The 26343-nt window shown below is 38.5% G+C and overlaps 1 protein-coding gene across 1 annotated transcript in view; it reads right to left on the bottom strand.

Annotated features, from left to right (window-relative positions):
* The window catches only part of marchf4a (membrane-associated ring finger (C3HC4) 4a), a 128306-nt gene that overhangs the window by 6647 nt on the left and 95316 nt on the right, over window positions 1–26343 (bottom strand). Inside the window, exon 3 of the mRNA XM_089132238.1 lies at window positions 20977–21169. Coding sequence (XP_088988364.1) covers window positions 20977–21169 — 193 coding nt within the window. The remainder of the gene's footprint in view (window positions 1–20976; window positions 21170–26343) is intronic.

Genomic DNA, 26343 nt, shown 5'->3' with positions numbered 1-26343 from the left:
CTTGGATTCACTCTCAGTCTTTCTTTCGTTCTCCTTCCTTTTTTGTTCCCATAGTACTTTCCCTGTCAGATGAATCTACATTATGGCAGATGATATTAAACTATTGACTATAATTAGGCACAATATTATGGCATATTTCAGTATTAAGCTGAAAGCTCTATGAGTAAGATATCATTCCATCTGAGCAATCTTGAAAATAAACAAAATTGCTTCTTGGGTAATAGTGATGAATGATAGTATTTTATAAAATAATAATAAAACACTACATGTTTTACATGTGGGAAAACCCAGACAACTTGTGTCAAATTTAGATTTGCTCAGCAAGTTAGTCTGTCAAAGAGCTCATTCAAGCCATTTCTAATCCCTCGAAATCGTGGCACCAATCAGAAACGTTAGGGCGGGCTTTACACGATGACGACAGCACAGTGACGGAACTAAGGATGTGACGGTTTATACTAGCCTGGCAAGCCAGACCTCAATGGACCTACGTCAAGATGTTAGGTCTGGGAATTGGCATACTTCAATGCGAGAGGCGGGATAAACGGTTGTCTTTCAATAGAGCATCACAGTCCCGCCCACAGCCCGAGAGAGCGTTGGTTGGTGCCGGAAGTAAATTTCCCATTCATTTCTCCCATTGACATTTTGTAAAACCCATATCTAAAGAGTATTAGAGCATGTCTGAGGATAACCAGCTATGGCTGAACTCATAAGCATGCAACATATCATTTCGAGTGAAAAAACGAAGAGAAAATCCAAAAAAAGAGTCAAGGGTACAAGCCTGTGTACATATTTCATTTCCGGGCAAAGGAACTACTCATCCCATAAACCACCGCGCCTCACTGAAGCCACCGTGAAAGAGCCTTTTAAGCGACTTCCAAATCTGACGACGGCCACGTGAACTTTTTCCTCCAGTGAATTTAATAAAGTGAATGTGCAGGGAAACTCCTTTTCCTCAATTTACTGAAGCTTATGTAAAATGCATTTGCAGCTCCACATGCTAAAACATTGAGCATCTGGCTCGCTCATAGGCTGCACATCCAATGGTGCGGGGGCGTCTCTGAGGTGCGACCAATGAACGTGACCCTACATCATTACACAATGTTCAGGTCTTCACGTGCCTTCGCGGGGTTTCAGACACGTTACATGACTTCCACCAATCAGATGCATCACTGTGGGATTGTTCAGGATTGTGGGTAATGAAGTACTTATCCAATACATCTCGAATAAAAGGGATTTATCTTAAATAACGCCCTTCAGCCGTTACTTATTCACGATACAGCACTTGCCTCGAGTACCTTATTGCTTTTATAAAACGGTTGCCACACAATAAAAACAATGTATAAGTGCAACTTTCTTGAAGTAAAATCACTAAAAGCCTTCCTTCCGCTAGAAAAAATAGTCCCTGAGCGTGAACAGCAACAACGTTCCAATGTGTAAAATGAATGAAAGCTCAAATAAAAAACAACATAGAACCGCAGTGCCGTGCAGCGATCAATAGAACCGTTGGGTGAAGCGGTCATAGCCGTGTTTTATCGTGAATAAAGCACAGCTCTTGACCAATCAGAATCAAGGATTCGAACTAACCATTTTATAAATGAGCATACAATCACGTAGTACAGCCGTAGCTGGTTATAAGTCTACCATTTTAGGTTACGTTTTAATGGCTTATATCCCACCTGTCAATGCAGAAATTGTATTGAATTTTTATTTCCGGCACCGGCTGTGGGTGGGACTGTGATCCTCTATATCCCTCTGCACACAATAGGATAGCAATACAACCAACCAAAGCAACGAACGGCTGTGGCTGAGTTTAGTCCCATGCGTTTTCCCACCGGCGGGGCCAGGGGCGATTCTAGGATTTTCCTTTTAGGGGGGCTAAGCCCCCAATGAGGGTATGATAAAAAAAAAAATTAACAAATAAAAAAACAAGGTAAAAGTTTAATTTAAGGTCTAATGCTCACTTTCATTACCATGCAATTGCAGGGTTTTATAATCACTGTAGTCCTGAATTTGAGTTGTGTTAGTTAGGGGGGTTCGGGGTTTCCCCGAGAAAATTTTTAATTCTCTGAACTATTATGTCCATTTTAAGATGTTTTGAAGGCAATTTTTTTGGGATAAAACCATGTCAGTGGGCAGCTGATTATTTTTCTCTCCTCATCAGCATCACACTCTTTTTCTCTTTGTTTTTCTCTTGCCCTGTCTCTTCCCCTCCTAAAGTTGAGCTTTGACTGATAATAGGCTTTTCATTTTTGTCTGACAGTGAAGAAAGTAAACATAGGGTCAACTGGTTGATTTTGCCTATGAATCATTTTCTCAGACGTGTTCATTTACTGAAAACTACTAGGAAAGGTAACTAAGTTTATAAAATTAATTCACATTAAAGGCTACACATTCATTATTGATCTTATGCCTTATCACATGTATATGTTCACTGGAAGCATCAGCACCAAAATGGGCTTATCCACCATGGGATAAAGCTCTTTCTGATTCTGATACCTAGTAGACAGGGCTTTATAATCAAAGAGGTCCTACATTTGAGGTGGAGGTTTGGGGGTTAAATTTTTTCATCTCTGTTATGTGCATTTCAAGACGTTTGAAGACCAAAAAAGGATAAGAAATAGCTTTAAAACTATGTCAGTAGACTATTTGTCAATACCTGCTCTCTCTTCATCTCCATCATCCTTTTTTGTTTAGTCTCCTCATCGTGCCCTTTCTCTTCCCCTCCTAAAGCTGAGCTTTTTTTTTCTACTAAAGGCTACAATTTGTATTATATTTTCAATATGTACACATTCATTATTAATCCTGTACCTAACATGATAAAAACAGCTTTGTTAATGTTTCTTGTCCCCTCACAATGACCGTAAACGAATGGCTGACGTTACATGCCTAATTTCAGGTCAAAAGGGCGAAATTAGACAAAGCTATAGTAGTTTTCCTGATTATTTTTTGTCATTGGTTTAAAGTCCCCGTGAAATCAAAATTGAACCTATTTACTTTGTTAGTGCATATTACTAGTCTTGTGGTGAACAATTAATCAGTGTAAGTAAATATATATTAAAAAAATGTTTTACTTTGGTAATCTTTAATCAAAATCTGAAAAGTTACTTCCGGTCTGGAATGGTTTCTTTTTCTGATGACGTAGGTTTCACAGCTTGGGTGGGGAAACGCTTAAACACTCCCCTCAAACCGCTAGTTTGCTATGAGCGAGAGATGGAGAGGAGGAGCGCTAGAGTAAAAACCCTGCCCTCTGTTCAATATTCCGTTTCACTTGGAAATACATCACAGCACTGGAGAAAAATCGTTTGCAACTTCCGGTTCACGGGGACTTTAACATTTATGACCTCAAAAAACTGTCAAATATAACGTTATAAGTAACTATAAGTTTTTAGCTACTTACAGTACATCTAATCTCACACTTGCCCGTGCACTGAAGCGTGAAGTCGTGCTGCTTAAATTCGCGCTCAGTGTCTGTGAATGTAAAGCCTGCCTACTTTGATTTGATTGGTCATCTCAAATATTCTGACATTGACGAGCGGTGACAGACCAATGGGCTCAGATGAACGAACACGCACGCACACACACACACACACACACACACACACACACACACACACACACGCACACACAATTTCCTCTCTTTTTGACACGCTCTCTGCTCGGCGCCACTGCGGATTTAACATGAAGAACGCGGTGAATCTGATTAAAACAAGACTGAATCAAGACTGAAGCCCCCCTAAAAAGGGCCTAGTGACGCCCCTGGGCGGAGCTAACTTAATTGATTTATTAAACTTTTGCCGTATCTGGCCGTCAACCCCGAACACATCTTCCTTTTTTAAGAATGACTCAAGTGACGTTCTCTTAACTCCAAGTCCTCTAGAGTCACGGCAAAAGCTGATTTTAAAGACCACTGTTCGCCAACAGCATCTTGTTTGTTTTCAAGTATCAGGGAAATCAACTATGGAAATCACGGCACAGAACCGTCACAACTCTGCTGTCATTGTGTTAAGCCTGCTTACCAACTCTATACTTTGTGTGATTGGCCTGACCAGAGTTTGGTTTTTCCAGAGCCATAGAGAGAAATCATCTCTTTTTGCTGCTACTAACAAACATTTATCATAGAGAATGTTTAAATACTAATATCAGCTTATGAGGGAAAGTTAGTGGTGCTTCGAAGGCTGCTACTGCTGGAGATGATTCGGGGGAGGTTCAACCAAACAGCAAAGTAGATTGAACATATTAACACGTAAGAAATAAAACTAAATAAAAATATAATAAAAATAATCATTGTATTCCACTCACTGAACACAAAATTATATTTAAAAGTTTACATTTAAATTAAAATTTTAATAATTTTCATGTAAAAGTGGCAACATAATACATATAAACACTCAAAATGGCAAAACAATTATTTGATCAATTTTAAATCAAATATCAAACTTTATGAAACGTAGTGACCAGATTAGAATCATAGTGATATTTACAATGTTGCATTTATGTATATCATGTACACATATCATGTATCATATGATATGATATGTGTACATCAATTATCACACAAATATATAATGTGTAAATCACATATTTGTTTGTTTCACTGTCGTTGCTTATGATGTATCATGTATGTTATGGGTTATGGCTTATTTGTAACCCCATACAAATAAGCCATATTGACATAATACATTGACTTTATGTATAATCCATGGACTTTAAATTATTATTTTTTTTTTATGAGGAAAAATATGCAGAGTTCTTTGAAATACATTTCAAGTTAAAAAATACAGAGATGATGGTACAGTTTTATTAGAAGCTGAAAGCATCAACAGTTATCCAAAAGATTATATAAACCCTGTGGAAGAAATTTAATATGTTCTATAAGTTTGCATTTTCTTATATTCATAGAATCATTTTCTTATATTCATTGAAAAAATGATGATAATAAGTTCAAGGTAGTAAAATGCTCGAGGATTGCACATGTCTCATGATTCTCTGCCACATTGATAGAATAAGAACTGATATTAACCCTTATACATGTTTGTGCATGACTTTTGTATAGGTGCAAATGATTTTGTATATGTGCACTAATGTGTGACTAATATACGAACGAGACAGAGGCTGGTAGCACATAAGCAAATCTAACAAAGTGTTAGTTATGGCTAAGGTATAATTAATTTGGCCAAGAGAAATGACCATGGGACTATAAAGAAGGAAGGATGGCCTCCTCTCATTGGCATACTCTGCAACCACTCTGTAATGACTGTTTGACTGTTGACCTTTCCTTGCAAGGGTATAAATAATCTTTAAAGACAATCGGTATATGTTTGTCTCTCATGCAGTAATATAAAATTGTTTGCCACCACAGCCCAAAATTTGAATAAAGGTATAAGCTAAATGAATAAATATAAACGTTGTGTGATGCATTGTTCACAGATGAAGTCCAAATCAAGTCTCAAGTCTTTGAGGGGCAAGTACAACTGAAGTATCAAGTCTTTTGCTACGAGTCCAAGTCAAGTCTCAAGTCTCTTTTGCCAACGGATCTGTCCCCCTGCTGAGAGACACAGTAAGAGACACGTGCCCATGTACAAAAATCAATAGATTTAAATTTTTTGACTATTCCACAAACTGCCGTGAATGTGTTGCGACATCGTATAGTCTAATCTTCTGCCTCTTCACATCCCTCTAGCCCTCTGACCTGGTGAAATATTAACCTAAGTCTGTCACATTATATGGATACAACACTTTGTGATGGTTAGCTTGTTACTGTACTTGTGACGATATATACTATAATTAACATCCCTTTCACATTAGCAAGTGACTGACCTATCTGGGTGGGTTTTGAGGTGCCTAAAGAAGTTCGATGTTGTGGATCCGGCATCATTTATCTTGCATGTAGCTGTTCACTGTTCACTTTTTGGAAAGTTATTAAAACCAAAACTAATGGCAAAAGGCACAACTCCGGGAGGACTTCGTGTCGCCATCGTTAATGCATTTTTCGGTAACACTTTATTTGAAGGGGTGTGCATGACTGACATCACGTCATAAACATGACATAACACCTGTCATGAACATGAAGGAGTCTTTATGAATGTTTATGACTTTTGTCATTAAGTGTCATTCGGTAAATTATGACACTTCTAATGCAAAGTTGACATTGTTTAAAATGTCTTTGTTATGACAACTTGACATTAACCAAGACAAAAATGCCTTGATAACTTGACATTAACCAAGAAATAAATGTCTTTGATATGACAACTTGACATTAACACAGACAGAAATGTATTTGTTATGACAACTTGACATTAATAATTAGAAATCAACAGGTCTAATTGTCAAACTTAAAGAAGTTATTTAGCTTTGCGTTAACATTACATTACCCTGTCATATGTGGTTGGTTTTGACTTTGGCCGTCATGACACCATAACTCTGTCATGAATATTTTACTTGTCCTCAAGTAAAGTGGAACACATTGTACTAGATATAAAGATGTCATTAAGGGTTATTACACTGTCAAATGCTTTAACAACAGTGTCATTAATATGTCCCTTTACCTCAAGTAAAGTGGAACACATTGGACTTATAAAGATGTCAGGTTGACAGGTTATGATTTCTTGGTTAATGTCAAGTTATATGCTTGTAACGCAAATAAAAGTATATCACCATCATCAAGTTGTCATAATCAAGACATTTTCTGTCTTTGTTAATGTCAAGTTGTCATAATCAAGACATTTTCTGTCTTTGTTAATGTCAAGTTGTCATAATCAAGACATTTTTGTCTTTGTTAATGTCAAGTTGTCATAACAAAGACAATTTAAACAATGTCAACTTTGCATTAAAAGTGTCATAATTTACCGAATGACACTTAAAGCCACACCGTGGAACTCTTCAACCTTTATAATATATTACCAAAACCCATTGAGATGGTAGATCGACTTACAATAGGTTGAATGATGCGTCTGCCGTCTCCTGAAGGTGTCTGTATCACTTTTACTTGCACTTTGTAACTTCGAGTTTCGGGTAGGAACCCGAGCACAAAAAGAACTACAAAATTCGACCGCTTTACGGCATACGTCACTTCCCCCACCACCCACAACTTTCTCAGAATCTAACGTTAGTGCTCAACTCGCGTTTGATTGCCGTCCGTATGTTTTCGTCATGCCGAACAACAGCTACAAGGAAGAAGGCAACGGTTTTATCAGAGGAAACTAAAAAAGAAATGGGGAGAGTGACAAATTAAAAGCCAGGACTAGGATTAACACAATGGTCCAGCTTTCGCTTCGCTCGCTGGCGTGAGCTAAAGGAGGAGGGGTGCTCGACCGATGCGGACGCTTGCCTGCACACAAATGCCGTTTCTAAGGTAACCCACATAAATTCATATAAGCAGTGTAGTATTTTCTAGTATTCCGGCCACAGCCGATGGTGTTATGAGTGTAATAAAATGCCCACAGCCCAGTGTTCATTTCTACTAACACAGCCCGTCTCAGTGCAGGGCTCGCACTAATAAAATCGGCTCTTGTCAACGTGAACGTGCCCGCGACTCAGTAGTACGCACAAACACTAACATTACACACCACGTCCCACGGTTTCTGTAAAAATAAACCAACACACATAACGTTACAGTCAGCTCTGGCCGACGGTGTTTTCAGTGCAGTGAATGTGTCCGTGCTGTCCCGCGCCCACATTCACTCACAGACATGATAATCCCCACGGGGATCACCCCGCTCGCTCTCTCAGCCGACTGCTATAAGGGAATCAAGCGCGGCAAGGCTGCCCGGCCCGCCTCATACACTGCAAGCACCATAGACAGTAAAAGCACAAGCACACACAATCTAAAGACACGGGAGGCTGACCGGTTGACTGTTTGTTGACTTTAATTTGCGACAGTGCTGCGGAGCTTGTGGCCTCGTTGGACGTGAAAATTACATGTCGAGCACCATCTAGTGGCCAAAAAGTTCCGCAGTGTGGCTTTAATGACAACAGTCATAAACATTCATAAAGACTCCTTCATGTTCATGACAGGTGTTATGTCATGTTTATGACAGTGTCATGTCAGTCTTATGCACACCCCTTCAAATAAAGTGTTAACCATTTTTCTGATATCTGAGTGCGAGCTGCGCGCACATAGGCATAGCGCATGCACGTTGCACAGTATGGCAAAGGGCAGGGCAGGGGACACAGCCTGCAGCTCATCATACGCTTCCCCAACGTATATGTTAGAGTTGCGGTACTCGAACTGACTAGAGTCCAATTTTGAATGAACTCGGACTTGTCACGCACTCGGATGAATTTGTACTCCGACTTGGCACAGACTCGGACATTTTAGACTCGGAAAAATGTCCGAGTCCAGTCGAGTCCGGGCACTGGAGGACACATTATTCAAAAACGAAAAGAAACTACTTGTGTTGTGTTCGCGTTGAGCATTGGAGCCAATCACAGACATGTATATTAAGCGCATGAACGCAGTGAGCAAATCAGAGGCATTTTAGAGTCAACATGCAGAGAATTCGCTTAAAATGTATGTTCAGAATCAGCACGAGCTTTATTCTTTTGAAAATCCCCTCAAACAAAGTCTAGACGCAATATAAATGAGATATTCATTGTGCAGTGCGGATAACTTCAGTGTTTATGATGAGAGTTTTAGGGAGAGTGCAGAGCGCGGTAAGTGATGCCTTTAAAGGGAGCGCAATTGACATTCTAAATAATAATTTTGTTTTTCGTGCTTCTACAGCACCAGTGGTTACGTTCAAAATGTAAATCAAAAACAGTCATAAATGCATTTAAATGTGGGAGTGAATCCTCAAAAGTCTAGTCCTGTGAGTCATGAAATGCAACATGAGAACGTGATAAACATAGCAACATTTTGGCCACTAATAACTGTATGATTTTTGTTACATTTACACTTTAGTCATAAGTTTACATAGACCTTTCAGAATCTCCAAAATGTATTTTTTCTTTTATTTTTTATTAATAGGAAGGATCATAAAAACATTGTTTCTATTCAATACTGCACTGAAAAAGCTTTTTCACATAACAGATGATTAATGGCCTAGTCCACAAGACAAAATACAAGACAAATTACTTGATTTTAATATTGTGTGGTTATTACCTGAATGATCCACAACTGTTTTTTTTTTGTTTTTTGGGGGGTTTTTTTTGTTTGTAATGGTTGTTCATGAGGAAAAATCCTCCAGCTCCTGCACATTCTTTGCTTTTCCAGCATCTTCTGCATATTTGACTCCTTACTAATGTTAGCAGTGACAGTGAGATCCATCTTTTCGCACTGGTGACAAGTGAGGGACTCGACTCGGACTCAGATGTTAAAGACTCGGACTCAAGTCCGACTCGGCCCTCTTTGGACTTGGACTCGATTGTTAAGGACTTGGACTTGGACCTAACTCTAGGATATGTATATATGCGCCATTAAAAAACAGGTTGTTGACGAGTCTCGAAGCTCGAATCTGTTTTCTTTTGTGTCGAGTCTCAAGTCAAGTCTGAAGTCAGCTGTTTGTGCGACTTAAGTGTGACATGAGTCCGGGTCTCAGACTCGAGTCCCCATCTCAATTTTTATGTAAAACTCTCAGAAGACCTGATACCCCTTTTCTGTCAAAAGGGGAAATAATAAAAGGCCAATTCTATTCTCAATGATATTGTTTTAATAAAACGATCACCTTTAGGCATTATCTCCATTCTCTCCACCTAATCAGACAGAATGGACTCTTGTTCCGTCTCCCTCCCAGTCTGGCTGCTGAGCAATACATCACAGAGAGAAACTCTTGAGGAACTCTGCCATTAATCTACAGCATGCACACGCACACACGGATGAGCCACTAAAACAATCTCGACATCACCATTGTTCAGCTCCATCCCATTCACCCTCTTTCTTTTTTCTTGCAGTCGCGATTGCCCAATATAGCACTGCTCTGAGAAAACCTCATTATTCCCTCTGAGCCACTGGAGAGGTGAAACAGCCATTCCACTCCAGCTTCTGCAGCACTGCAATGCCCATTTAGACTGCACGCACTAGGTGGCAGATATTTTATGTTGCATCTGTCATTTGTGGATGTTAAGGAGAGGGCTGCAGTTGTTGACACTTTTGCTGTAAATCCCATATGACTAATACCCAATCTGCACTTAAATCAGCATAGAGAGCTGTCTAAACCTCATTTATCAAACTACTACTGTATATCGTAGGTACTTTGTCCAATACCTGTGCATTTATTCAAATGGCAGAATGCAATTGTCAGTGCTGAATATAGTTCATACACATTTTGTTTTGAAACAGACATAGGTGCGGTCACGTTAGAGGAAATTGATGAAAATTGGCTTATTATCTGTTTTAGTAGTGTAGTGACAGTTCATACAGAAGTCACTTTCAAACCAAGCAGTTTTCCGTTGGTCAATGGGGCGAATTTGCATGAAACCCGAAATTAAATCTGCACAGGAAAATCTTGTCCCCACATGTAAATCCTGATCGCATTGATTCCTACTGAAATGACTGGATTTCTCCATTTCTCGACAATTCTCCAAACACAATTGACTGCACCTTTACTATAACTATGCTATGTTTATAGACACTTTCACCATTTAAACAAAACATGTTATTGAATTTAACTCTTTTCCCCGCCATTAGTCTCAGCCTCAGACGTCACGCTTACGAACCGCTGGCTGAATGTCTAATGCATACATCACATTTAACTGGAAACTAACTGAAAACGTTAGGATTTTCGAAGTTGTCATCTGATTAGTTGAATTCTATAGGATTTCTGGGAAACATGTTTGTTAAGCTCGTGACGGCCCTTTGGGACTGTTAATGGACTCGATACTCTATCTATGGTTTGATCATCATTCTTGATCAAAAACACATTTTTCTCAGCTTTGAGAAATGCTCTTTTCTTTTCTTGCAAAAGTTTTAAATAATGCCTGTATCAGTGATGAAAATAAATATATAAAAATGGTGACTTTCATAACGCTAAAAAGTCATTACAGTTAACATTACTTTATTTCATAAACGAGCCCAACAGAGGCACAAATTCATCCATTATTCTACTGTGGCGCTGAATTGTTTAGTGTGGAGCAAAGCATTCGGGAAAGACCCAGACCACAAAACTGATAAAGGCTTTGATGGAAGACAGTGATTGGAAGGGCTCATAACTCCATCTCTGTGAGTTATCTGAACCTCTCAGGAATACACAAAATACACATGCCAACTGTGTGTGCAGTGAATATCACTGTGAAATGAGTTTTCCAATGTGATTCCATATACAGGTTAACCAAAATAGTCAATTTTAAGTGCAAGTCCTGATAATTTAAGGTACAGTTGTTTTGCTATAGAATATATTTAGCACTCTAAAATGTGACTAACTGCCGTTTATACTGCAATAGTGTGAACATTTCCCTAGTTACTGGTATCTGTCATGTCATCGACACACACTTGGAAATAGCAGAAAATAGGGGTTTTGAGTAAATAGAGATGATTGAAGTAAAAAATGGGTGGAACCAGATAATTTTTTGGCTGCATATCTAAGAAAATTAAACAATAAGGAATTATTTGAAATAGGTTAGAAATAAAAATGAAATTCTTAAGTAGCAATGCAAAGTCTTGATTTTTTTGTTATCTTTTGCAGTGGTTACAGGCATTTCTCAATACTATTGCCAGTTCAGGTGCAGTCACATTTACCATTGCTCTGTGAAATTTTGCAGGCAGTTCAAAGACTTTGATTCGCTTGAATCCATTACCAAATCTAGAGGACAGAGACTGATTCGCTTGATTCATATGGATTTTCATGATATCTTTATACTTTTTAAATCTTGATTACAAAGGTTGATAACGTAATGAATGGACAAAAATGGGGTAAGAGAATATTAAAAAAACTTTTTTTTAAACTTTTAACCCCCCAAAACGGTTTTGTTACAACAATGTTCTTCAGCTGATGCTTAATTGAAAAAAAAGAAGATCATTAATTGATCATTTAATTAGGAACACATTTCCTCTGAGAGACAAAAAGACTGATACGATGTGTGTGCATGTTATTTACTGCCTCAGTTGTATGCGGATCATGAGGGAGCAATGTGTATTTTCTCTCATAGCGAAGCATTAGAAGGATCACTCCTTAAGCTGGCCTGATTAGATTATCCCATCGTCTTGCCTTTCCTCAAGAGATCAAACTCAGCATGTCCTTCCCTGTAATACTTTATACCAGTGTGACAACGCATTACATATCACAGAAAGTCCTAAATATTTGGTCTATTCACTTCCAATTTACATACATATGACTATCTACACATAGGGTAAATCAGAAGTGAGCACAGAGGGCAGAGCTCTTGAAGTGAGAGGGCTTTGTAGGCAATGCGTTTAGAACACTGCGTAAATCTATATATCACTCAACCTTCATTTTGAATAGTTAACATAGGAGTAAAAGTAATGCTTTTAACTGTAAAGATTGTTTTGGAAAGTGTACTTTTGCATCGAATATCGACCCTTTATAATTCTATTTCCGCTGATAGTCCTTGGGCGCATGAGAACAATTGAGCATTTTTGAATTAATGGCAAAATCACATAAATTGCAAACAAACTGCAAAATGACTTCCTTTACCTGATAATTATCTGTATGCTGTGAAAGAGGAATCAAGTTGAAGGGTCATTACAAAGAAGGCAAGTAATAATGAAAGTATACCATTTGGAACAGAGAGCAACTGGGGTCATGGAAGTAAAAATTCCATTATTTTTCTCAACAGAGAAATAGATTTTTAATGATTGCGTGTTGATTGCCGACTATTAATCTATGGTATGTTTCTGTTAAAGCCCTAAAGCCGCCTTTCCACTGCACACGACTTTCGCATATGATTGTAGCATTTCTATGGAGCGAAGTATGTGCCTAAACCTCACACACAAACAAAACGTGTTTTACTCACACCCAATGATTCACAAACAAACTCAGTGTGGTTTGTAAATACAAAACATCACTCACAAACTAATGCATATTGTTCTGCAAATAAAAAACGTACCTATCAAACAAATACAGTATGTTTTACATATACATAGAAACGTATTTCTTCAATGACCAAAATATCCTGCAAGTACAAACTAAAATCTTTGAAAGTACAAAACAAAATTCTACACGTACAAAACAAAATTCTACAAGTACAAAGCAAAATTCTACAAGTACAAAGCAAAATTCTACAAGTACAAAGCAAAATTCTACAAGTACAAAACAAAATTCTACAAGTACAAAACAGAATTCTACAACTACAAAACAGAATTCTACAAGTACGAAAAACTGTCACGTGACTTTTGGCACTATTTTTTCGCGTCCAGGCAGAATCAGATTTTCTCACAAATACAGTGGAACAACTTCCTCTTCTAGAACAGTAGATGGCGCTAAGATAAGGGATCAATTTGCTCGCCTTTGCCCATGGGAAAATGAGCGGTGAACAGGTGTGTTTCTGTCCAACTTTATCTATAATTAACCTTATTGAGGTTTTGGAAAATGTTTATTATATAGACAGAAATCCACATTAGCACTTAGTAGTAACGTACTCCACTCTAGGATAAGGGAATCTATAAGCTGAAAGCTGCCATCATGTTGCTTTTACTTTTTGTAAAAATGTTTCATTTACTGAATGACTCTATTTCTTTCGTTCTCCATAAATTAATGAGAACATTTCATTTAATTGAAAGGGTCCCACTTATTCATTAATTTTGTTGGAATTCAGTCAGCGTAACTGTTAATGTAATAAAATAATGAATGAACAAATCAAACAATATACAGTTGTTTCTTCCCTGTGATGTATTGTCCAAATTATTATTTTGGACAGACAAATGAAACCCTCCTTTCAATTAAATTAAATGTTTTCATTATTAAGAACGAAACGAAAGTAATAGATTCGTTCAGTGTATACATAATCACTACTTTAGTCATTTAGGCTAGATTATTAATCCTGGCGCGTTCACGGCGAAGATCGCGAGTCAGCATTGTCAACTTCATGTTTTCAGCCGACACACTGACAAAGATACACTTGTTTATTAATAAACAATTAAAATATCTTCTTGCTATATTTTACATAGCCTATTCATAATCTTTTGCCGGTTCTTTGTGACAGCTTTAAGGTGCTTTATTGGCAGTGCCACCCTACATGTTACACGCGTCACCACCGCATCACCGCACCCACCAGAATAGCCCAGTTTAGTAAACAGAATTAGATGGCCACAATTCTTACACTTCTAAAAGGCAATTCAATGCGGATGTAATCCCTCAGATTGAGTAGCTAATGTAATGGAATACGTTACAAATGACATTTTGGGGCATTTATTCTGTAACGAAATACGTTTTCCCAACACTGCCTACTACAGCTGAGGAAAGTGAGCGGTGAACGGTGTGTTTCTGTATTACTTTATATAATTGACCTTATTGAGGTTTTCTTTTGCAAAATGTTAATTATTTCTTGACAAAAATCCATATTACCGCTATTAGCACTTCACTCTCTCTAGGGGAATCTAGGCTGAAATATATGTCATATGTTGCTTTAAAAAATAATATTATTAATCTCTACATAAGACGCGTGTGAAATGACTAAATTAGTGATTATGTTCACTGAACGAATCTATTACTTTCGTTCTCCATACATTAATGAGACCATTTAATTTAATTGAAAGGAGGGTTTCATTTGTCTGTCCAAAATAATAATTTGGACAATACATCACAAGGAAGAAACAACTGTAGGCCTATATTGTTTTGTTCATTCATTATTTTATTACATTAACAGTTACGCTGACTGAATTCCAACTAAATTAATGAATAAGTGGGACCCTTTCAATTAAATGAAATTAATTCTCATTAATTTACGGAGAACGAAAGAAATAGAGTCATTCAGTAAATGAAACATTTTTACAAAAAGTAAAAGCAACATGATGGCAGCTTTCAGCTTATAGATTCCCTTATCCTAGAGTGGAGTACGTTACTACTAAGTGCTAATGTGCATTTCTGTCTATATAATAAACATTTTCCAAAACCTCAATAAGGTTAATTATAGATAAAGTTGGACAGAAACACACCTGTTCACCGCTCATTTTCCCATGGGCAAAGGCGAGCAAATTGATCCCTTATCTTAGCGCCATCTACTGTTCTAGAAGAGGAAGTTGTTCCACTGTATTTGTGAGAAAATCTGATTCTGCCTGGACGCGGAAAAATAGTGCCAAAAGTCACGTGACAGTTTTTCGTACTTGTAGAATTCTGTTTTGTACTTGTAGAATTTTGTTTTGTACTTGTAGAATTTTGCTTTGTACTTGTAGAATTTTGCTTTGTACTTGTAGAATTTTGTTTTGTACGTGTAGAATTTTGTTTTGTACTTTCAAAGATTTTAGTTTGTACTTGCAGGATATTTTGGTCATTGAAGAAATACGTTTCTATGTATATGTAAAACATACTGTATTTGTTTGATAGGTACGTTTTTTATTTGCAGAACAATATGCATTAGTTTGTGAGTGATGTTTTGTATTTACAAACCACACTGAGTTTGTTTGTGAATCATTGGGTGTGAGTAAAACACGTTTTGTTTGTGTGTGAGGTTTAGGCACATACTTCGCTCCATACATTTCGCTCCCTAGTGTCAGTCGCACGGAACTTTTAAATTGGTCGTGAAGCAACCGTTACCCTCGGATATTCACAATGGTAAAATTAATGATTTTAATTAATGTAATGCATGCATGAATATATCTACACAAAACAAATGACCCTCAATACATCTCCATTAAAAAACATATATAGAGCTAATAAATATAAATATTGATTTAATTATTATAAAATATTTTTTTCTGCTATAGTTAATTATAACCAATATTTTACAGAAAGAGCGTTTAAACATTAAAGAGTTAAAATATTGGTAATTCTAGCCTCGCGCTCATAGTTTTTATTAGAATACATCACTTCCGGTTGGCCGGTAGCATACGAGGCGTTTCTCAATGTCAAGGAAGGATCCTCAGAATTTCAACCAAGGACTGAGTCCTTCGTTCGGAAAATATCCCATACACAGGAAAGGATGCATATGTGTAGCCTTCGCGCTCTTAAATCACCCACAATCCTATGCGCAGCTTTGCTGTCTTGTTCAAAAACTAAAAAATGTCGATCGTTAGCGGAGTCGGAGTGATAACGGCAATATGCTTTCAAATGTAAGAAAGTATTATTTCAGTTTAGCCATTTATTTAATGTTTGTTAAACTATTTAACATATCGGCTCAAATTTGCTGAGGGGATTTAAAGCTGTTCCCTTTTACTAGTGATTATAACTTTTTAATTTTTATATAACGTTATAGCCTTTTTTGTTGGTCACATATTTTACAATTGCATGTTTTAACAGCTAGATTATGTTGCTATGGAGGTAGTTCTGTTCACTCCGGTAATAATCGTTTTTGAAAGAATAAACTTGTTTTTAAATAAACATTTAGTGTTAAATTATTGATTTATTTGGTAGGTATGTTATAACTGGGAAAATAGCGAGGCGGTTGCGAATAACCCCTTCAGGCTGATCAAGACCCCTCTGCTTTAGAGTTTGCGGGGTTGTGTTCACTAAAACAACTGCCTGGTTATACATTATCCCTTATACTTTATTTATTTATTTCTATGAGGACTGACAAGAAAAAAATAACGACTGTCAAGTGTATTTAAACAGTGCAGTACACCAGCACTATGATTTTTGCGATGACGCAATGACGTGCACTTGCTAGCCTGTTCCATTTACATGTTCTCCGAATGCTAAAGAGGACCCTTGCCTAGCCTCTGAAGGAAATGACTTGGAAGGACCCGTCCTGCCAAGGAAGTATCCTTGACATTGAGAAACACCTACGGTCTAGTCACAGAAGTTCAAATATTTCAACGGATCCAAAGCTCAAATCTGATCCGAATTTTCCGCATACGCTCTCCATTAGAAATGAATGACTTCCGGTCTGACGGCAGTCGTTTGTCGTGTGCAGTGGAAAGGCGGCTTAACTCGGACGTTTTTAAAGTTCAGTTTTAAATGTTCAGCTCCCAATCAGAAAATCACAACAAACAAATTTGGACAAAAGCACTCACCATCAACCATCCACTAACATAAAGCATTGTGAATGACAATCAAGTAAACTCTCCAACATCTTAATTCAACTGTTCACTGATTTAAAGGGGTCCTATTATGCCCTTTTATGATGTCCTGATTTTGTTTTTGGGGTGTACTAAATTATGATTTCATGATTTTTTTTAATATATATATATATATATATATATAATATATATATATATATATATAATATATATATATATATATATATATATATATATATATTTTACATATTTTACATTATTATAGCACCTCTCACCCAAGTCTGGCTAGAACTCGATGAGCCCGAAAACAATGGTAATACAAACAGTAATCGATAACAAAACCATCTTACAAAAGCGAGAGCTTACAAAAGCTACAGTAGACATTATATCAACACTAATGTTGGCTAGCAGGCAAGTGGATGTAAAGCTTTGCTCTTTGTTTACATTGTTGTAGCAACAACATAAAACTTATAATTGGAACTGTTAATATAAAAAAACACAACTAGAAATAGACACAAGTTGTGATCCACAAACAAACAAAGTGGGAACTGCCCCCAGGGGAAGGTTTTGTGTGTAGCCTGAATTGTTCTCTCGTAGGTTCTGGAAGCTGTTCTCCATAAACTGTGCAGCACAAAGATAAACGTTGGTATTACGATTTTCATGAACTGTGTTTAAAATAAATTAACCACTCTAAGGTTATATTAGGACAACTTTTTGAGCAATGTTGATGGGCAATGTTGCTGTCAACGGGCAATACACGGTTAGACAGTGAGACACAAGGCCTACGACTGATCTAAAGTATCCAGATAGAAATGTATTGCCCATTCTCAATGCAAGTTCCCAAGCAACATTGTTTGGCAACATTGCTCAAAAAAGTTGCCTAGTGTATCATCACTCTAAAGGGGATGTTGCTGGGCAATGTTGCTGTCAATGGGCAACCAGATGAGACACAGGGCCCACAACCGATCTAAATTATCCAGATAGAAATGTATTGCCCATTTTCAATTGGAAAGTGCCCAAGCAACAATCTATCGGCAAGATTGCCCAGCAACTTTGCTCAAAAAGTTGCCCTGTGTAGGGTTGCCAAAAATGCGGGACAATCGTGGTTCTTTACAGAAAAATATGGGACAATAAAAATATGTACTGTATCACACAGTATATGTAATTTCAGGTTTGTATGTTTAAAAGGTTCTCAGACATAAACGCCTATTTATGTACAATTTAATTCTAAAACGAATTTTAAGGTCACACAAAAGTCACATTACATACAAACCATAGTTCAAAATAATAGCATGCATCTGAAATAGAAAGCTTTTTTAACATTATACACTACATTTTAAAGAAATTAAAGAAAGTAATAGCCTGGCCTACTTTTATTCAGTAAGTACGCATTAAAGTAATCAAAAGTGACAGTAAAGAAATATATAATGATACAAAAGCTTTTTTTTTTTAATTCGGATAAATCTACTTTGAACCTTCTATTCATCAAAGAATCCTGATTTTTTTTATTCTTTTTTAAACATTAACAATATTCAGAAATGTTTCTTGGGCAGCAAATCACATCAGCATATTATTCCTTCATATCAGGGAGATTTCATGTTTTCTTGTACAAGGGATTTGTCTTTAGCGCGAGTCAGATCGAACTGGGAGCAAGCAGACAGCAAAGGATTCTGTTTGCGTGCCAATTTGAGACACTCTCGCACTGTACTCCCTCTTTTAATGCACCACATTGCACATATAAGGAAAAGATAGGGACTGATGAGATGTGGGGGAAGGTTATCCTATTATATCTTATTATATCATCTTTTATTTTATACAGGATTGACAATGGCAATTGTTACATAGGAGGAAGGATGGAAATAAAAATCGACCAACACGATATTGGTGGTAGTGGGGAGTGGGGTGGTGATGGTAATGACAATGGTAATAAATAATAAATGGTTACTTTGTTTACGCATACACACACATACACTTACACATACCCACACTCACACCCGCTCACATTTACACTTAGATCAAACTCTTAAATCACTCTTGTCACTTGTGGAATTATGGATTTACAAGATTGCTCACTACTGCACTATGTTGGTTTGTATATATGACTGTTAAATAAAAAATAAATAAAAATATAGGATTCTGTTTGCAAATCAAACAACGATTTGTCCCAAAAGAATAAACTATTCTCAATTTAGAGTTTGTTATTTGTATGGTCTGATGCGCATAAGTGTGGGCTGTGATTGGATGATGACCGGTGTTGTGATCATTCTCAAGTGTCTTGTTGCTGTTGTATCAGTCATAGCTGTTAGATCAGCATAGAAGTCTATTTGATCAGGATAAGGGAGGACCCAATATGGGACAAATAAATTAGGCCCACAATTAGGATATCCCGGCTAATTCGGGACAGTTTGCAACCCTACCAGTGTATCATCACCTTTAGAACGTCAGTGTCTCTTTGACATAGTGACAACACTGTCTTCTCTAATGCAGCTCAGCCAGGCCTCATTCCCTTTTTTGTATATTCCGTGGGTGGGGATTATTTAAATGAGTAACACTGTGACTTCATAAAGCCCGGTAAAAAATATGTTGTAGTCCAAACCAGACTGTAAAAAAAGATGGATGACGCCCCTTCGCTCTCTTCCATTGGTCAGAAGTGAAGCCGCCAGTGTCCCGATATGGCGCTGACATCTTGGAACTTGAGTCTGCGCAGTAGCGATTTCGGTACCAGACATGCGCAGTAGTGAGCAAGAAGTAAAGCCACGAAATCAAGGCCCGGCCCTCACTTTCGCAGAATCAATCACAAGAACACGCTCCTGCACTTTTTTTTCATTAATTATAGAAATTTAGAAATTACATTTAGAGCTCCAATCTCCTCAGTCCTATGAAGATCCTGAATAAAGTCTGTTGGTGCATCAGTGACTACTTCTCTCAGAGAACCTATCAATCACAGCTGTCAATCATGAAGTCACACCACCGCATCAAATAACTAACTAAAAACAAAATTATTTTTAAAAAAAACTCTTGAAATTACATCAGATATTCGAAGTGTAATTTAATTGTTTAGTTGGTCTCACGTGCTGTTGAATAACATGGGGAGTGGGGGTTTATGACCTACATTAGGACCGGCCACCGGGGGGCGATCGAGATGTTTTGGCTTCCCTTTTCAGGGCTTGTAAGGCACGCTTGGTCCAAACGAGTCATTCGTTATATTTCTTGGAAAGATGATTATGTTAAATAAAATATATTGGAGTTTTGTAACCTTGCAGATCTTTTTTTATGCTCAAAGAGCAACATTACAAAGTACACACTAACTAAAGTCGAAAAGTGAAAAAGCATGATATGACCCCTTTAACTCATGTGATCATGTGACACCTATGTAGCAAACTACTGCTTGAAATGGTTATTGTAGGCCGACTGTATATGTATCACAATATCAGTTATATAAAAAGTCACTTAATATTGGATGGATTTAAAATTGTACATTCTTAATGTGACAGCCAGTCAATCATGGCGATTTGAATTTGAATTGACTTTGAATGGCATCTATACAAGAATCAATTTCCAGTTCTCAATATTTTAGCCTTTCCATTTCTATTGTAAGGAATTTTATCCAGTAGATGCATAAAAACTGCATGAAATGCATTAACTGAAATGCAGCAATTACTCCCTGTGGCTTGCCTGAAAAACATAATCCTCTTAGTTCTGCCTGCACATTTCCACATGTATAGGAAAGTGTGCTTGTAATTCAATATTATGTCTTGTTCACTTTCAGATGATTCCAATAGATGTTGGTTACCAGGGTGGCCACTAGTCACAGTGTACTCTCAGACAAATAAACATACAAACACATACAAAGCACAGCATTGGTTTTGCTGAGGCAGATAGCTGCAATTATTGAGCATCCAATGACCTACCAATGCAAACCAGGTCCATGAAGCCGTACATGGCATAACAGATCTGGAAGAGCAGGTCCTGCCTTTGCCACTTGGCCGAGGGGCTGAGGGAGGACCACACCAGCCAGGAGATACTGGCTATCAGGAACAGTGAACCCAGAACAGCTGCAGCTATCTGGACTTTCTCTATCACTGTCAAAGAGATGGCCTGCCACTGGAGACACAGAAAAATATGATCAACTGACAGTACCAGACGCACATTTGAACATGTGAAAAACAAGACGACACTGGAAAATATTTATACAAAACACAGATAATATAAGTGACTTAAAGGTACAGCGGAGGATCTTTCCGAATTTTAGAGAAGACCCGCCCTCTCCAATTTTTTAAAAAAAATGCACATGCACAAACACAACACTCTTGCTCCCGAGAGGGAATGTCTATTACGCCTTGCACAATTATGTTGCAAATTCTAAACTAACTCAAAAATATTCATATAAGAGACAACATGTCAAATGCCCTTCCGTGTTTTATTTACTTATTATACTGATCGATTGAGTGACCGAGGACTCAAGACATGATATATGCAACCCTGTATCACACGAAATACGTTCTGAGGAAACTATTTTGCAAATCGCAATTACGTTACATAGCAACATATAAGCAGTGCTATTACGTTGGTCCTTAACCTAAAATCTCTCATTGTTAATACGTTATTTTTATACATAGTTGCATATGGAGAAGTAGCTTGTTGCATTTGTGTAATAATAAACACACAAGGTTTTAGAATATGAACACACAAGATTTTAGAATATTTCAGTGTGATACCATTTACCATTTTGGTCAAAAGGCTACTTTAGACAAATTGAGATGTTTACCGTGTCTATGCGGTGCATGACTCGTGCCAGGGCTAGCATTGTAGCTTGCATTAACTTTTACTAGTGATTTTAAATGGATTTCTCCAAATAGCGTGACAAACTTTACCTGTCTGGTAGAATCTTCGCGACTGCGGCATCAGTGAGAAGCCCAACCTGTGCTTTTAGCGCACGCCAGCGTGTGATATTCAGCCAAAATCACTCTGGTCTTGTTTCTATATTCTGCGGCCTTTCTCTTCTTATCATACACTTCGTAAACATTTTTTCTCTTTCGACCCTCAGCCATTTTCAAAGGAATGGCTGAAACCGTAACTCCGACATAATACACCTGAATCTTTTGATCTTTCATTATATAATATATATATATATATATATTATATAAATAAATAATGTATTAGAATGATTTCTGAAGAATCTTGTGACACTTGTGAAGAATAGAGTAACAGCTGTTAAAAAAAGAAGAATAAATTGCATTTTAAAATATTACAATACATTTAAAAATGCAATTTTAAATTAAAATAATAGAAAAAAATGTATGAATATTTCACAATATTATAGTTTTTACTGTATTTTTGATTAAATAAATGCAGCTTTGATGAGCAAAAGAAACGTCTCTTTCCCTGAGCAGGGAACGGAGACGTTATGTCAGATGACGGAGAATGGGGGTTTCGCTTAGAAAGTCATCTTCGAGTATTAAAAAACGAGCCAATGGCAAGGAAATGCCATGGGTCTGTGGAATTTGCATAACGTATCCCCGCCTCACCACGTGGGTATAAAGGGAGGATGTGGACGCAAACGCAGTTATGTCTTCGCTGAGGAGCCGAGACTGAACTCAGACGTCTACCCAGCGGTACAGCGAAAGTGGCAGGGAGACGTAACGTCTCAGTTCCCCATTCAGGGAACGAGGGTTACATACGTAACCGAGACGTTCCCTTTCGTAGTCACTCCGAGTTACGTAGGATGACGGAAAATGGGGGTCCCCGGTGTAATTACGGCACCTCTTCACAGCTGTCTTCCAGTGCCCTGCGAAAGTCTGATCCCCTGTCGTGAAAACTTAGCACGGACGAGGAGTCCTACTTAGCACAGGAATACCAAGGTACACTGGGAAGCATATCTCAGAGGAAATATGCCACAGTATGCCTACCAGTAGGGAGGACTTAAGAATACACATATGGCCCAAGGGGGCTTCATATGGAGGAACATTGGAGTCACCAACCCGTAGGGTGGCTAGAATGTTAACTCCAGGGTTGGCAAGGTGGCTTGCCAAGGGAAGACACTTGCTCAGAGAGGTTTACAGTGGAAAATACACATGTGGGGGTTACTAGCAGGAACCCATCACACGGACGCACCTAGCCGACGTCCAGGCAATTAGACACTGGCACCAGCATCAACAGTGCTGTAGGAACTCAGGGCTTCAATAGAAGGCTCAGCTGCAGTCCGTGGAGTGGAATAGCGAGCAAGCGAAGACACCTGAGCAAGTCCAGTACTGGCCGGGTGAGCGAGTACAAGAGAGGACACAGGCTCCATTCGGAGAATATAGAATCTGGCGAATGTGTTGGGTGTCGCCCAGCCTGCAGCTCTGCAGATGTTTGCTAGCGAGGCGCCATGCGCTAGAGCCCAAGAGGAAGCCACACTCCGGGTGGAACCAAGGGGGCCCGGTCGACCTTGCTGGTGTTGGTAAGCCAAAGCAATGGCGTCCACTATAAAGTGAGACAACCTCTGCTTTGAGAGAGCCCTTCCCTTTTGGCTACCACCATAACAGACAAAGAGCTGGTCTGAGGTCCTGAAACACTGCGTTCTGTCTACGTAAGCACAGAGGGCGTGTACTGGACAGAGCAGTGCCAAGGCTGGGTCTGCCTCCTCCAGGGGAAGTGTTTGCAGGTTTACCACCTGGTCCCGGAAGGGAGTGGTAGGAACCTTGGGCACATTTTCAGACCGGGGTCTCAGGATCACGTTAGAGTAGGCCGGCCCAAATTCCAGGCACGCTTCGTCAACGGAGAATGCGTGCAGGTCCCCCACCCTCTTGATCGAGGCCAGTGCAACCAGGAACGCTGTCTAGACAGGAATTTAATCTCAACTGATTGCAGAGGCTCAAAGGAAGGTCTCTGCAGGGCATTTGAGAGCACTAAGAGGTCCCAAGAGGAGGGCGAGGAGGATTCAGTCTCCTCACTCCTCTCAGGAACCTGACGATCAGGTCGTGCTTTCCCAGGGACTTACCTTAAACTGCTTCGTGATATGCGGCAATAGCGGCCACATACATCTTCAGGTGTATGCTTCGCTCCAACCCGTCTATCAGGAAGGAAAGCACAACACTGATCGAGCAGGTCCTGGGGTCTTCTCGGCGAGAAGAGCACCAGTTGACGAAGAGGTTCCACTTCAACACGTAGACGTAGTACGTAGACGAAGTATTATCTCAAGTGGAGAAAAATAGATTGGGTTGTGGATGAGGGGACTCTCACTCTATGGAGCTCACTGAGTCTCGACCGTTATACATTGCGATGGTCACGTTCCGACTGAGAGAACGTGACACACCCACGAGCGCTGTCTGTGCGCGATCAAAGCCCAAACACGTCAAACAGTGCTCGCGCCCATCAGCTGAATCTATCAGAATACCGCACTCAGAAATACACGGGCAGATCGTCTTTAGAAAGACGCGTTAGTGAGACTTTTAGTGAGAGGAAAAAACTCTGCGGATGTTGAAGTGACCAGGGAGAGACACACAGACCAGCAGACCACTGCTCAGATCGCAGGCAATGTGAAACACGCTGGATACCCCAGTCACAGCAACACCAGAGAGTTCGCTCGTCTCGAAGAGATGTAGTCACTGAAAATATTTAGGATTTGGCTTGTGGAGTAAAGAGATTCTCTTGGCTCCGAAGCAAAAACATAGCTGCGTTTGCGTCCGCATCCTCCCTTTATACCCCAGCCCATTCTCACTCCCAAGGCGTCACCTAACTGACGCCTTGGGAAGCATTTGGACATGCTTCAATATCTGACGCTTTAGGCGCCCTTTAGCGTCAGTTAGATGACGCCCTAGGATCGCGTGTACCCTACCCCCACCCCACACCTAAACCTAACCGCGTCCTCTAACAGACGCTTTCCTTTAGCGTCAGTTAGATGACGCCGTAGGATCGCGTCTTGTAAGTGACGCTAAAGGGCGCCTAAAACGTCAAATATTGAAGCATGGTCAAAGGTGACGCCTTGGGGTGAGAATGCGTTGTATACCCACGTGGGTATTTGATAAGTTATGCAAATTCCGCAGACCCATGGCATTTCCTTCCCATTGGCTCGTTTTTTAATACTTGAAGATGACGGGCTTTCTAAGCGAAACCCCCATTCTCCATCATCCGATGTACTGTATACTCGGAGTGACTACGAAAGGGAACACAAATATGTTTAAAAAAATCTTACCGACCTCAAACTTTTGAATGGTACTGGTTTACTTTTTTTGGTTTTATTATTCATTTCATTATTTTAAAGGTCCGCTCTGGGAGATCTTTAAGATCAAGTACATAAAAAACAAAAATTCTGTTCTTCACTTACCCTAATTCACTATGGTAAGCTCACAATAATATTATATTTTATAAGCAGTTGGGATGTCTACTTTTTCAGACAACTTTCTTTAAAAACTTTATAGTTCTAAATAGACCCAACTTGAGATTTAATTTTATATATCATTGGAAGAAATTAATTTCATCATTCAGTATTCCAGGTATTCCTCAATTAACTTATTTTAGATAATTACAAATGCTTATTTAAATGTTTCCTTTATTACTTTTCGAATAAAAATCGTTTTTGTCACTACCCTTCTAATGCACAACATGGGCCTAAAAAGACCCGTATTAAAATTTCTTTGCTGAATATTTGAAAGAAAATGTATTAATCTAGGTATTCATTAAACATCTTGTTTTTGATTTCCACAAATCATTATATTTATTTTTCCTTTCTTTATAAACAAACACAGTATTTGTATTTCTACATCAATTTTTAACACATGGGTCAAAAATGACACATATAGGAACCGTTGATTGTCAAGTTATCAGGGTTTTTCTTTGCCTCAATGTCTGCCCAAACTTGAAAAAGGCCTCAATCAACTCTGAAGGTGCATGGAATAACTCAAACCATCTGGTTCTTCATCATAGAAGCAGTTTATTGAAAATCTCTCATCAATGACTAGATCTTCTTTTGTACTTGTCTCAATGATAATTCCAGAAGGTTAGCTTAATAACCTACACAGAAAGATATGTGATATGAGTCACTACAAAGTGCAACAAAAGTACAAACACCATTGTCAAATATTCACAATTTACACAGCAACTTAACAGCAATGTAAATAAAAAAGCTTGTAAGGCAGTTAGAAAGTTAAATGCTAAACTACTAGCATTAAACACCTTTCAAACATACACAAAATATGTAGTCATTAAAAAAAAAATAAGTCTTTGTCCTACCAGTTGCATCTCAAAGTTGATGAAACATTGTGGCTTTTTCCAACAGTCTTTCTCCTTTGGTTTTT

The sequence above is a fragment of the Pimephales promelas genome, chromosome 6 (genome assembly GCF_988280905.1).
Source record: "Pimephales promelas chromosome 6, fPimPro1.hap1.1, whole genome shotgun sequence".
NCBI lineage: Eukaryota > Metazoa > Chordata > Actinopteri > Cypriniformes > Leuciscidae > Pimephales > Pimephales promelas.
The sequence above is the reverse complement of the archived record's forward strand: the minus strand, read 5'-3'. Positions and strand labels throughout refer to the sequence as shown.